This window comes from Plectropomus leopardus, chromosome 3 (genome assembly GCF_026936395.1).
Source record: "Plectropomus leopardus strain MGB_pleo_1.0 chromosome 3, ASM2693639v1, whole genome shotgun sequence".
In the NCBI taxonomy this organism is placed as follows: domain Eukaryota; kingdom Metazoa; phylum Chordata; class Actinopteri; order Perciformes; family Serranidae; genus Plectropomus; species Plectropomus leopardus.
The window spans coordinates 12537310-12552444 of record NC_142178.1 but is presented as its reverse complement, the minus strand read 5'-3'; the positions used below and the strand labels follow the sequence as shown (position 1 = coordinate 12552444).

Below are 15135 nucleotides of genomic sequence, written 5' to 3'. Positions count from 1 at the left end.
ATCTTATTTGCACAAATGCAATATCTTATGAAGGTCTTCCTTAAATTTGGCACAAAGGTCCACTTGGACTCAAGGATGAGTTGATTCAGTTTGAGTCGTTAAAGGTCAAGGTCACTGACTTCGCAAAACATGTTTTTGCATCCTCGTGGCTACATATAAGTCTGGAAAGACATGAATGTAAACTGTAACTCATCTTGACAGGCTTGCAGGGGCATGCAACCAATAGGTGGTAGTTCTAGTTGAGAAGCTGCAACCATCTACTGCCTATGCATTTCCAACTGGTTTTGAGGGAAAACATTTTTAATTTCTTAAAATTTTGTTTTTGTATTTTACCCCTTGTTTGATAGTTCACAGCACAGAAGGGGCAGATTTAGAGGCAGATAAGGATGGGATACAAGAAAACTCTTAGCCAAACCCTGGACTTTGTAGATGCACAACCAAGCCACCAGAATACCTCAAGGACTTGTGTTGAAAGAAATGCTTCCATTGTTCATTGACACGCACAGCCATTTCTAACATGTGGAAAGTTCAACTTCCACATTTTCAAAGTAGCCAATAACCGTGCAGGTTTTACTCTGGAACATTGAAGCATTGTTTGGATTAATACTCCACTCCTGCCCAGTGGTGTGTCAGAGGGATAACTTTCTTCCTCTGTGACTTAAACTGCAATGACTGTCCGAATTCAAGATTCAGATATGTGATAATCCTTTCCCTCCCTGCTCTTTTATCCTTTTCTCTCAGCAGGAGTATCATGTAGTTTTTGCCTTAAAAATACCCTGAATGGACCACAACCCTTTTTCACATGGGTCCTCATTAGATTCTGCAGGGTTGTGTTTTTAGGCGAGATTATACATTATTGGTTTAAAGCGGCTGGTTATCCTCAGCACACAGTACCTTACTATTCTAGACAATATGCATTTCTGATCCTATCACAGTTAAAAGGTCTATAATTGATTCCTTTCCCATTGTCCTTTCTCCTGTCTGTGTCTGTCTAGGATGATCGTCTGCAACCAGGTCATGAAGTACATCCTGGACCGAATAGACAAGGATGAAAGACAGGCAGCCAAGAGGAGAAAGAAGGAGGAGGTTGTGGAGGCAAAGAGGAGGTTGGCCAACGCCAGCAAGCTCTCCTCGCTCCTTTACCGGCACAAAGAGAGCCTCAAGATGGAGATCCTGAAGAAGCGGGCGCTTCTAGACAAGGAGCTGCAGCTAGAGGCTCAGGTATGGAGGCAGGGAGGAAGGTTAGATAGTAGCGAAAAATTAGGGAGTAATCTTTGTCCATATATCATCTGACGTATACATTTTTAAAACGTGGAAGTGTGGGGTGCCCAGTAGCTCAGTTGGTAGAGGGGGCGCCCCATGTACAGAGGTTAAGTCCTCACCGCAGCTTTCGCGGGTTCGATTCTGGCCAAAAGCCTGAAAAAATAATCTTTGAAAAAAAACATTTAAAAAAAACAAGGAAGTGCATCGAAAATAAGAAAATGGTTTCATGTTGAAAGACCTACATCCCTTAAAAACATTAACCATAAATGACAGAATTTAAATTTTAAAGGGGTTCTCTTTCCATTTTAACCCCATCTGCCCTGACATTACACTCCTCAGGAGGAGCTAAAGAGGGACCTGTTGCGGATTCGGAGGGAGAAGGAGAGAGCTCAGGCTGCAGCCCAGCAGGCTGCCCAGGCCGCAGCCGCCGCCGCCGCCGCTGCTGCCCACAACCAGCAGCAGCAGCAGCAGCAGCAGCAGCATAATCTGGCACACACACATGGCATCACCTCTCAGCACCACCTCACCACGAGCGTCACCGCCACACACAAGAGGAAAAGGGAGGAGGAGAGGGAGAGGGAGAGGGAGACTGCGACGTCGGCAAAGTCCAAGAAGAAGAAGATGATCTCAACAACGAGCACCAAGGAGAGCAAAAAGGACACCAAGCTCTACTGCATCTGCAAGACGCCCTACGACGAGACCAAGTATGATGACGCAGTACTTTTTAATTTAGATGGTTTTTTTTCATAGCCATAGTTAAACTCTGCGTCAGATAAAGATTTCCCCGATTAAGAATTATTAATATCCAAACAAACACTTTTCCAGGAATTTTTGTAAGAAATTAACCCACATTTCATCTGCAGATGTACTTTTCAGTGTTTCAGAAACTATAAGAGTAGATTTTCGGTACTGCACTTTGCAGACTGGTCAAACACAAGCCTCCAGACTGCAGCAGCAAGTGTAGAGCATTCATTCAGCCAGTTAGCAAGCACTGGTCATAGAATCAATATTAGGATGAGGGATGGAATTTTGTTTAAAGTTGATGTTCAGACGTCACTTATGCAGCCGACTTCCTAACCTTATTTGCTAATTGCAACAATTCTGTCATATACTAGAGCGTAAGACACAAAAAAACGTTTCTGCATGTTGCCTTTCTGCTATATTCACTCTCTCTTTTCACTGTGTCCCTTTAACTAATAAAGGCATCACTGTCTTCAGATGTTGCGGAAACATAAAAGTAAAAAAAAACCAATATAATCTACTGCAAGTCAACATCTGATTTAAAACGGTTTAAAAATGGTTAAAAGCCATGATAATGTTTGTTATATTTATTGACATACTGTAAACTAGTCCATTTCTACAGCAGGTGATTGGTTAAAACACCGTTGTTTTCCCTCCGAAGGTTCTACATTGGCTGCGACTTGTGTACCAACTGGTACCACGGAGACTGTGTCGGCATCACGGAGAAGGAGGCCAAGAAGATGGACGACTACATCTGTGTGGAGTGTAAACGAGGCCAGGAGGGCAGCACAGAGGAGCTTTACTGCATCTGTCAGACGCCGTACGACGAGTCCCAGTAAGGAGCTGCAGGAGTGTGTGTCTGTGGTTATGTTTGTTTGCCTCATGCAGTGTTCACACTACACAGTTACACAGCAACAGGCTTCAAGTCATTTTCAATAGAAGTATGTGACATGAAGTTCAAACCCACACCAGACATCTGTCGCTGCCAACTGGCATGACACACTTAGAATCAAACTTCATTATTAATAATAATTTCTTTATTTATAAAGCACATTGAAAAACATTACAAAGGGCCCTACATCACAAGTAATAGTACTTCCTGCCCACCCAGGTTCTACATCGGCTGTGACCGGTGTCAGAACTGGTACCACGGTCGCTGTGTGGGCATCCTGCAGAGCGAGGCCAACCACATAGATGAATACGTGTGCCCGCAATGTCAGTCAACGGAGGACGCCATGACGGTCTTCACGCCGCTCACTGACAAGGATTACGAGGGCCTGCGGAGAATCCTGCGTTCCTTACAGGTAAATAGATTCATTGTTGAAGCACAAACGTGTGCATGCAAATGTTTGTGGCCTCTCAGGTGTCTCCTCACTTTAGCATTTAACCAGCTCGGACTTAACTGCTTTTGCAATTTGCTTTGCACTGCTGCACCTCTTTTATCTATTTTGAGCTTTATTTTTATTAGTATTATCTCACTGGGTTTTATTTTCCATCTTATGGTATGCATTCTGTGCATTCTACTTTTATCCTCATTTTAGTCTTACTTTTATTAGTAATTATCACATGGGTTTTATCTATGTGAAGATGCATCCTATGTATTCTGTTCTGATCTTATCTGATTTTCACATCCAGGTTTTATCATGTCTTTATGTCTTATCATGCAAAGCACGCGGTGCATGTAATTTTTTTGTTGTAAAGCACGTTGGGCTGCATTTTCCTGTATAAAGATATTATTATTATTATTATTAAAACGCTACAGTATGAATGTAAATATCAGAGAGGTTTTAGTGTCTACTACATCACTGCATGTTTACTGTACAAATACATGGACACTCAGCAGTAGTGGAAGCAGAAGCGGTAATTTTATCACAAGCAATAGACCGAACACTAACAGACTACAGTGTAAGAGCAGCAAACAAAAGTCCACTGTGTCTCTCTTATCTGATGGGTTCGGCTCCCCAGAGCGCTACTTGGACAGCTGCCTGGCCTCTGCATTTTTTTTTCTAGCTTCCCTTTCTTTTCCTTTTCTCCTCCCGCCTCCTCTCCCCTCATTTTCTCCTCCTCTCCAGTGGTCTGTGTATGTGTGAGCAAAGCAGAGTTAGAATTGTGGACGAAAGTAAGAGAGAACATCTGTGTTGACCCACCTGCTTCCAGTGTCATTTTCATGGTGCTGTTTGTTTTTCTTCAGTGGTTTCAGCTCTCTCAAGTGTCTTGTCTTTCTCCGTATCTCTCCCTCTCGGCCCCGCCCTCCTCCGCAGGCACATAAAATGGCATGGCCATTCCTAGAGCCGGTGGACACAAACGACGCCCCAGACTACTACAGGGTTATAAAGGAACCAATGGGTGAGTGAAGGAAATATGTAAAGGCACATAAACACGATGTTAACAACAAGATTTGTAATTGAAGGTTTCTCAGCTGCTCTCCATGGAAGTTAACCTCTAGATAATTTGGGTCAGCAGCTACTCTGCACCTTTTCTGTGTTCTTTATGCTGCTGAGTGCTTTTATGTGTGCACATATTGAGTATATTAAATGTTCTCACTTTTACTGCATCCCCCTCCTTTTTTTCCGAGTTTTATCACCGACTCACCCAGTTTTTTTATACATCTGCTTTTTATTGATAGCCTTTAGGACTTTAGAATAAGGGCACACGTGCTATAATGGCCCAAAGCATTTCCATAAGAAAAAACATGCTGCAGCTGAAGAATTTATGCCAATTTAAAAAAAAAAACATGTACGGAAGAAAACAAATACAACAATGTGCTGCAGAAAGACAAAAGAAGTACACTCACATCAAACAGGCTGCAAATACAGAAACAATGTAAAGTTAAAAAATGCATAAATAAATGAATAAATAAATTCTGACTACAAATGCAATAACACATTAAAGTTCTGCTGGCCTCTGGGGGGATATCTCATTAGAAATGGTTTGGGCCGTTGCAGCATGTTTGTTCTTATCGGTCACTGTAGTTTTGGAATAAAATTCATATTAATGTGGAAAATCTAGAAATTAAACACAAATGTGAAGCATTATACAGATGTTGCATATTCAAATGTAGAAATTTAAGGTGGAAGTCCAGATTTTTTTTTTTATAATCAAAACTTACTTGCTGATATTTTTCCTGAGGAAACCCTTAAACACAACACTGTGAGCCATTTAATGACAAAGCGGCACAATAATAGTAATGATCATTCCAGAAAGGGTCAGCGAGCCGTGCTTCTTCGGCTTTTGGCATCTGTTTCAGTGACATTTAGACATTTTAGTGCAAAAATCAAGTAATAACTCAAGTCATCTATCAAGATAAAATACCCCAAAATTGCTGGTTTAGCCTCCTCAAATTTAAGAATGTGTTGTTCTACTCTCTTTCGTAGAAAGAAAGCATTCCTTTATCAGTACCTCGAGGGGCAATTTTAGTTTTCCACTCTGTTGTTATTCTGCAGATTAAATGTACACAGGCCAAAAATATGCACAAATGCACAAACAGGACCTTTACACTGAGTGGAGCGATGTCAGAGTGAGGCTGTCCATGGATAGGCAGCCCGAGTAGATGAGGTTCAGTGCCTTACTCAAAGGTACCTCGGCAGTACTCAGGGGCATGAATTGGGACCTCTGCAGCTACGAGACTTGACCCGGTGACCCTCTGGTTCCCAAGCCAAGGCCCCCACGGACTGAGCTACTGCCACCCATGAATAGTAACTTGAACACTTTTCATTTTGGACTGTTGGTTGAGCAAAATGAGCAGCTTGACAACATCACCTTAGGCTTTTGGATATTGTTATAAAAGTTTTCTCACATTTTTCAGATATCATAAATGACTGATGGATTATCAGATAATGAATAATTGATTAAGCTGCAGCCCTAGACAGGGTTCCCAAAAAACCCGTAAAAAGTCTTAAAAGGCATTCAATTTATTAATCTAAAAATAAGGCCTTCATTGGTATTGAAATGTCTTAAATCAATCTCTCAAAAGTCTTAAAAATGCTATGACATGGGGAGAAGTTATCTTCTCTAAATCTTCTTTTTTCTGACATTGCATTGTGAAATTTCAAAATAATTGGAAATATTTATTTTTTAAATAGTTTTCCATATTTAACGTTAGGCAGATCAGTTTAGAGGATCCAACAAAACTCATAAACATTTACCACATCTGATTAAATGAAAAAGGAACTAACTTTATTCAAGGCAAACTAAATGGATACATGATCAACATAATATGATGTTTGTTTTCCAGGTGTTCCACTCTAGAAAGTTTAACATTTTTTCAGCATTTGATGCTGGATCTGATGGATCATATAATTTTTTGGCCAAAAAGTAATGTTTTATGTTGAAGTGCACATTTTGGCAAAATTATACCAAATAAGTTATTGATTTCAGTTGTGTTTTTTCCTCACCCTCTCAGTTTTGGTTATTGTGAATTGGTCTTAAATTTTACTTTTACTGGCAATAAAAGTGTTAAGAAAGTCTTAAATCTAACTCACCGTAAGCTATAGGAACCCTGCTAGATTAAATAATTCAAAATAATGAAAAGCAGGCCCTATTTTCTGAACGCTGAGCTCCTCAAACTTAAAACATCAAATCTTTTGTGGACTGGCTTTACTAATGTCGACATACTTTAACTGTTGCACTTTGTGGCTCTGTTATGTAGGAAAAAATAAAGACCATGACTCGTGAATCAGCACATCACCAAGACTGGGATTGTGAGCAATCCCTACTCGGAAGATCAAATTGCCTCAGTAGTGCTGTTTTCATTTCATAATTGCTTTAGGTTACTGGAAGCAACACCCAGTCTCTGTGTCTGAAACGCTGCAACGAGCCACCAGGAGGCCAGCAGGGAGGAAGCCCTCCAACTCAGATCAAACCGCCCATGTAAATGGGGACTTACGTCAGCAGGGCCTTTTTGAACTTCCATACAAACAAACCGTTAATGAGTTGCTCCGGGTCTGCCGGGCTCCCCGTGGAAACGGACCAGCCCCACACTTAGCTCCTGTTGGCGTGGTCCTGGAAATTCTAGTCCTCCCCTCTTCCTTCCACCGCAAGAAAAAGACCTTGTTGGTTTTCAGGAAAAAAAAAAAAGAGGGAGCGTTTGGCTGGTGTAGCTGCAGCCGTTGGTAGTTTTTGGAGGATTTTGAGATGAAATCTGATGACAGAGAAGAAGGAGTTCTTTGATATTGACCATGAGGTTTGTAAGCCCCTGGCCAACTGGGTGGGGGTTAAGGAGGTTAAGAGTCCGATATGTTTGTTTAAAACGCAGCCTCAGAGCGAACCCCCGGCAGCAGGAGATTATATGAAGCCTCGATTGTTAGCTTCCTCGATAGCTGTGGGGTTTTTTTTTCAGTTTCTAACTTGATTTGACCAGGTTAGTAACACTAAAAGCTCCTTTTTATGGGAGACCTCGCCTTGGAAGCACTCGGATAATGACGCTCTCCTCAGGAATTACAAATCGGTCAGATCTCAGTAACTAATCTGGAAGGCTGAGTCGATCGAGGTTAAAGCTGGCAGAGGTTTTGGATTTTTGCTGTCACATATAAAGTGATGAACTATGCTCCCAGGAAACATATTTGAATGCCTGTCAAACACATGCCACATAAGCTGCAATTACTTTGAAGCAGGCATGCTGATTTGTGGAACAATGTCGATTAGAAAAGCCAGATATTTATCTGCTGCTTCCGCATTTTGTGATGTTTGTCCCTGAGTTCACGATTTAACAAGCGTGTTTTTATGTTTGTTTCTGTTACATTCTGTGCATATAATTGTTCACCAAATCTGTTTTTTAAATGCCCTATTCTCAGACCTTTCCACTATGGAGGAGAGGATACAGAAGCGCGAGTACATCAAGCTGACAGAGTTCGTAGCGGACATGACCAAAATCTTCGACAACTGCCGCTATTACAACCCCAGCGACTCGCCCTTCTACCAGTGTGCCGAGGTTCTGGAGACCTTCTTTGTCCAGAAACTCAAAGGGTTCAAAGCCAGCAGGTAAGATGGGGATAATGATGATGATCTGCACTGACGGGGAGAAGAAACACAAATATGGCAGCAGGTGACTTAAAGACAGGGAGTCCTTAGGTCAGAAGAGTCTTTAAAAATGATACTAAGGCTCTGTTCAGACTGCCGACAAATCAGACCTGTTTGATCTTTTTTTTTAAAGATATGTTTTTGGGCTTTATAGCCTTTACTAGATCGGAAAGCTAGAGAGATGACAGGCAATGTGGAAGAGAGAGCGGGGATGACATGCAGCAAAGGGCCGGCGACGGATTTGAACCCGGGGCCGCAGCGACGGGGACACGTAGCCTCTGTATTCGGGGCGCGTGCTCTACCAACTGAGCTACCCAGTGCCCGAGATTTGTGTGATCTTTAACCCTTTGTAACCTAGATTGACATCGGCTTTCTTGTACAAGCTGAGCAAATTGGTCTGACATCTTTTGTACTGTAATTATAGGGGGGAAAGACAATGACAAACTTGGCATGAAATGTTTAACAAATTGCAAAAGAAAAAGGAAAAATGTTTTTAAAAGGAGGGGAGGATTATTAGAAAATAGACCAAAAATTAGGGAAAACTATATTCATAATAATAATAATTTTCTGTTTCAAATTCTGTTACATATATATATATATATATATATATATATATATATATATATATATATATATATATATATATATAAAATTTTATCTTTTTTTTTTCTTTGCTGTTCTGGCTTTCTAAAATCAAACAAGGTCAGACAGATTTTGCTTGTCAGTCTGAGCAAGGCCAAAGTCATCAGCCAGTTCCATCTATGCTGCTTTGAGCTGAGTTTTGGTAAATACACAATTGCGAGCTAGAAAATTGAACTTCTCATGGGAAAAAAATGTATCGTGAGCTCGTGGAGTTCATTGATTCTTTCTCTTTTATTTCCTGGGTCACCATCTTTTTCTAAACATTAAAGTCATATTTTTGTTTTTGTTGTTTTGGGGTGATGACTGAATGCTCATACAACGTGCAGGCTTTTTCTATCTCCAGAAACACAGTTAACGTTTAAAGCAAAGAAAACTGTGGCTCTGCGTGGTATGCATGCCTTTCCATACCCATCCTATTTTTTTCCTGCAGCCTGTATGAGTTTTTACTCACACCCTTGATCCTGCACACGTTGGTATCTTCATGCAGCCTTCAGTCAGTGGATTTTTCACCCATAACAACATATCTGCTTCAGCTCTAATCATGTACTGAAGATGCATTTTTCTGCTCTCTGGTTTTTAGTGGAGTTCACATTTTAGCTCTTAGTACCTATTAGAAAGAATAATAAGCTAAAACCAAAAAGCACAAAATAAGCCAAGTGAAAAGCCAAGTTTTTTTTTTATGATTCCACCAATTAATTTCTACAAAAACAAAACCTTAGTGCTTGATTCTGCTTGGTTGAGACTTTTCAGGTGAAGGCTGAGAACCAAAGCCCAGTATTATCTGAAGCATTTTACAAATCGGACTGAAGCAAATGTTTTACTCTTTTCCTAATGTCCTTAATGCTCTTACTGCTGCTTTTTCACATATGGTTGTATGGAAGCAGCAAATAATAACTCTACTCTCTGGTTGTGCCTCTAAACTCACCTCACTGCATTGCCCTCGCTGCATGATGTGATTGCTTTAGGTGGATGCACACTGCAAGATTATGTCAACAGGTGGATTTATATTGTCATACAATACTTTGCATTCATATGACTTTGCTGGGGGGGGCGTAACATTTCAGGTGTTTAAATGAGTTGTATGTGACATTTAGAGCATATCTATGTTTCAAAAATCAAAGCTGGGATTGACGGCACGTAAATATACAAATGGACAGGACTGAGCTGGTGACTAGCAAATAACGGTTAAAAAAAAAAAAACCTCCAAACAGCAAAAACAGTGGTGACAGAGCAAACAGTGTTAATCTATGCATTCGTGACAATAACACTCCGAAATCAGCAGTAACAGCCGTATGAATACAGTGTAGGGATACACACTAAATCATGAGCTATCAATTTAATAGTGATTCCTATTATGTGTAAGCCTTGATTTAAGGGACTAAGCGCAGATTATTTGCCATGTGGTGATCGCAGTTACAATCAGACAGGTTTTCATGTACACAGAATTTGCCTCTGTGTTTACATACAATTAATTTATAAAAGGAAATACAATTGAAGGCAGAGTTCAGCGACAGCCAACAGCATGAATAAAGAATTACATTAAAAAAATAGATGTATAGATGTTTCAACTGTTGGGCTGTTAGGAGTTATTTCAGCATAATAGTTTACTGTATAGTTGATTGAATATGCATTGTTTTTATCTATAAACATGCAGTATTAATATGAACTAACACTATTTTCTTTATCTAAAAACACAGCATGGGAACAGGATGGGACAGGATATTTTAATTTACTCTTTCATGGCATTGGGACAGGAGGTTTTATTTTGTGGGAGTGGGTGGAACAAGAGTGAAAATCCACCCCTGTGTCACTCTCTCATACACACGTGCACCAACATGCACGCACAGCTGGACCAACCTACCACAACAAACTACAGAGGAGCTCAGATTACAACACGCAGATGTAGCATGACTTCCTTCTCTGCTCAGGACGCCATTACTCCATTATGTGTTTGCATAGAAATTTGTTGATTTTTGTTGTTGTTTTTCATAGTGATCTGTTGCTATAGTAACGCTCTGAATGTAGCATACAGCTCTTTTAACTGGTAGAGGTAGTGATATCTCAGCCTCGTCTCATCTCGACACGCAGAGTTTCCATGAGCATTTTTATCACTGATGTTTAATTAGTTCAGCGTGTCTTGTGGTTTGCATCCAGCTAAGTGCCTAAAACGGTGATGTGCTTCACCCGCGTGTATTTACACCATCCATTCCCTCTCTCTCTCCCTCTCTCTGTCTCTCTTTTTCTCTCTCTCTCTCTCTCTCTCTCTCTTGCAGATTGTGATGTCAAACCCCTGGGTGCCGGGGTCACTCTTAAAACAAACAAAAATAATAATTTTCAATCCCGGACGTTGCTGTTTTTACTTGTTTAAAACAGCGTTTAAAACTTTGTAAGAAAGTGCATATATCAAGCCACACTTTAGGTGTGATCCTTTTTTTATTTTAGAAACAAAGGAAAGAAAAAAAAAGTTTCTACTGTCTAATAATGGCAGCCATGTTGGTAACACAAAGCAATTCAAGGGAAAATGTATTTTCTTACACTTCTTGCAACAGATGACTGATATTTTGTTTATGTTTAAGTTAGATGTAAGACAAAATCTGAAGTTTCTCATTCTCTTTCTGGAGATTCAGTTTTGAAAAAAACAAAAAGCTATTGATTTTGATTATAAAATCTTACTTCAGCTCCACACTCATATAACTTATCTTTTAATTTGACAGAACTGTTGTTTATCGTATTGGTCAGGACATGCTGCAGCAGAACATTTTTACCTCATTTCTTAGCCGAGAATTTTTAAAAAAGCATGCAACATTTATTAGTTACTTTTTATTGGCTCTACCCATGTATAATGTTATTTTATGTGAATATATCTTTTCGTGAAGGACTATTTTTATGTTCTAAAGGAAATAATGGTAGGATCTGTAAAGACAGATTGGAGAAAAATGTAGTTTAGCTTTCCTGTTCTAAATATGGCAAGCTCGACAGTCTCCAGTGTAAAATAAAAAAAGTCCTTGTACATACACTGTTGGACCGACATCACATCATACACTTTGATAACGTTTCACCAACATGGCTGCTTTGTCAAAGTGTCTGACCCACTGGCATCCAATTCATGTTTTTGTTTTGTTTGTTTTTGTACTTCCTCTAGTGCATATTTTTGTCATATTGTAAAGCTTTTAATAAAAAAGGAAACAACAAGCAGTTTTCCAACTGTTTTCTTCCTCCTCTCTTTGCCCATCTCTGTAGGTCTCATAACAACAAACTACAATCAGCAGCCTCTTAGCTCCCTCCTAAAAAATCCAAGTGTCAAAAAGACAAGCCTTGTGAATGATTAAGCCCCGTGGTCCAAGTCAGGCTGCATCTGAATCTAAGCGCTCTCTGAGGGAGAGCACGCTCCCAGCTGAAAATCAGCTCGCACTGGTGTCAAAGCGCCCAACCTCCAACACGGAGAGAAAAGCCCCCTTTCATCCTAAGTGTCATCGGGACATAACGGCAGGGAAGGCCCACCTTCAGACGAGGGGGTAGGGCGGCCACGGACTCTGTCTGACAGCCCGCTTCATTCCAACCAGCCGTTCCTACCAGTGCATCCACGAGAAGAAAGATCGAGATGTGAAACACATAAAGTGGATTTGCTGGCCGGTTGGATGTTCGTTGGCAGTCTGATGTCACAGCAGCAGCGGACTCTTAAAAGAGTTGCGTTCTCTCTGTAGCTGATCACTATTTTTGTGTAACCTATATAGCAAATTGTCAGCTTTGATCTCCCCACTCAGAGGTGCAACTTTCATTTCATCCTTGAATACCACACTCATCCCATTAAAGGCCAGTCCCTGCCTCACATGGAAATGTTCATGAGGTCAAAATGAAAAATGCCCACTTCATGCTTCTCATGTGGCTAAATGCAGGCATCACATCCATGTACAGCAACAGGAGTTCATTCTCCTCACACTCGACGACTGTATGCCTGAAAGCTGCGAAGGCCCATTTCTGCCAGTGTGGTTGGAGAAAAAAAAAAGTCAATAGGAGAAACTTTCTAACAATAATGACTTGGTAACTGAAAATAGTGATTTATCTGAAAAAAAGACAATATCAAAATAGTGAATATTCTGAAATTAATGATTTCGCATCAATTCTAATTATTTTGAGATTGTAAGTCATTATTTTGGGAAATTTCCACATTATTTTGAGATACTAAGTCATTTTGAGATAAGTCATTTCTTAGAAAAGTATCACATTATGTTGAGATAAGAAGTCATAAAAGTCTTTTTAGGAATTTTTTGGGAAAGCTCATTTCAAGAAAAGTCATTTTTCAGAAAGTTTATCATTATTTTGAGTTTTTAGAAAGCTCATTTTAAGACACCATGTCATTATTTATTTTACATTTCACATTATTGTGAGATGGTAACTCATTTTGAATTAAGTCATTTTGATTATTTATTCCAAGTTTCTCATTGTTTTGAGAAAGCTCATTTTAAGATGTTATTCTATAGTCAATATTGTGTGGAAAATTTCACATTATTTTGAAATACCAACTCATTATTTTGAGTTGTCTTTTTTTTGTTTATTATGTGGATTAAATTTCTCATTAATATGAGATACATCTCATCATTTTGGGAAAGTTCCTTATTTTTAAGAGGCCGTGTCATTATTTTCTTAGATAAGAAAGTCATTATTTTGAGAAAGTTTCACATTCTTCCTACATACTAACTTAATTATATAGATTTGCGTCATTTTTTTTTAGAAAGTTTCTCATAATGATTTTTTTTCCTTCTTTTTCATACTAGCGGCAATGGGCTTCCATAATAAGCAGCATCTTATTGACACTGTAGGATCAAACAATGCTTTATTCTCCACCTGGAAAAAAACACCATTTAATCAGTTTCAGATCGACTCTGTGCAGCCAATCTGTGTGTCACCATCCATGTCACACCTCACTCCACTGCACCCAGTTGTTTTGTCAGCCGTGTCGCTCTGCATGAAGCATGAAGCAGCCTCATAAAGCCCACCGAGTGGCACATTTCACTGTACATTCCCTGTCACAGTAGCTTGATGCTGTAATTAAAGCTGGATTTCTCACCACGTAAGGACGTCAACGGCACTTGCTCGAGTAATTCAAGGGTCTTCATTTCGTCTAAAAGCCGTCATGTTACTTTCCATAAGGAAACACCCAGGACGGGTCATCCCACCCACCACATCCTGCCCCTCTTCTAACCTTTTGCCGTTAAGTGTTCCTCTGACATGCAAGTGAAGAATGTTAACTAGCTCTGCACTTCTGTTAAACTTGACCTTTTTTCAGGAGGTCAAGGACAAGAAGTGAGACTGTTCGGCCTTCAGGGAAGGTGAAACCCGTACAAGGCTTAATGAACCCATATGTACTGTACCTTCCTCCATACGCGCACTGTCTCTTCTCGAGCTCTTGTGTCTGTTGATGGCTGAGTCTGTAAGTCTCTCTCTCCTTATCTATCAGCCACTTCTTCCAACATATTTCATTGAAGCTGACAGGTTGGCTCACATACGTCTCTCAACTCGCCCTCAAAGCATGGTTAAGTAATTGGATAATGGACTTTTCCACTCAGCATCAACTCAGTTATGTTGCGGTCTGCGGCAGCATGTCTGGGAGTAAACTTTGAGTGGGGACTGGGGAGTCTTTGTACCGTGGGGTTTGTATGAAAATTTTATAGCTGCATTTTTAGCATATTTGGGCACATTTTTGTAATCTGTGATTATCAGTTTTGTAGGAGGGGAGCAGTCATGAGACACAGTCGTCTTTAAGTTGTTCAAAACCGTTTAAAAATAGGCAAATGTTTCCGTTTCGGTCGTAACGTTCTTTGTGTGTTTTTGCAGAGTTGAGAGATAATGTAGCTGCTGTCTTCTTTACTGTGTTTGTGTGTCTTTCACACAAATGTCTGTCACTTTGTAATCTGATGATGACGTGTTTCATCCACTGTTTGTAATCTCTATTGTATATTATGGCTGTCCAAATATGTAGAGATGAAAGATTTTTAGAGCAGTAGAAACTTTTATTTTTCACTCTTGGAACCAGCAAACTAAGCCCGCCTGTATATTTTAACTGTCTATTTTTTCTCTTTAATTGAAGTGAACTCTACATTTTAGGTGAAATTGCCCTTTATATTAAAAGTGCTGCATATTGTGAGCATAAAGGTTTTGAATGGGGGGTAGAGTGACACAGTTAACTCTTGTAAAGAGTTTTTCTCCTTTTTTTTGTAAGAAACCAACCAGTTCAGCATAACTTCTATATTGACATTGCATTTCTTGTATTATTTATTCATATCAATGAAAAGTTGTCAGTTTTTTTAGTAATGTTGAGGAAACGTAACTGCAGATAAAAAGTACTCTATGTTTTTAACTGATTGTGGCAACTCCGAAGAGATTCTCTTTTGTACTTGATAGGACATTTCATCCTAGATAATAAAAGTAATGTTTTTGACACCAGTTTCCAAAAGAGTTGTGTTTTCTTTG

At 39.8% G+C, this 15135-nt stretch overlaps 1 protein-coding gene across 7 annotated transcripts in view; it reads left to right on the top strand.

The window, feature by feature from the left end:
• The window catches only part of LOC121941842 (nucleosome-remodeling factor subunit BPTF-like), a 58232-nt gene extending 43124 nt beyond the window's left edge, over window positions 1-15108 (top strand). For 6 of the 7 annotated variants that reach the window (XM_088075647.1, XM_088075648.1, XM_088075646.1 and 3 more), the window contains 7 exons: window positions 996-1221; window positions 1603-1967; window positions 2666-2839; window positions 3116-3308; window positions 4266-4350; window positions 7797-7983; window positions 11905-15108. In XM_088075647.1, coding sequence (XP_087931773.1) covers window positions 996-1221; window positions 1603-1967; window positions 2666-2839; window positions 3116-3308; window positions 4266-4350; window positions 7797-7983; window positions 11905-11941 — 1267 coding nt within the window. In that variant the 3' untranslated portion in view covers window positions 11942-15108. Of the gene's footprint in view, window positions 1-995; window positions 1222-1602; window positions 1968-2665; window positions 2840-3115; window positions 3309-4265; window positions 4351-7796; window positions 7984-10937; window positions 11857-11904 lie in introns of those variants that run through there. The other variant, XM_088075649.1, reaches the window with a different exon arrangement.
• Window positions 15109-15135: the final 27 nt, after the last annotated feature.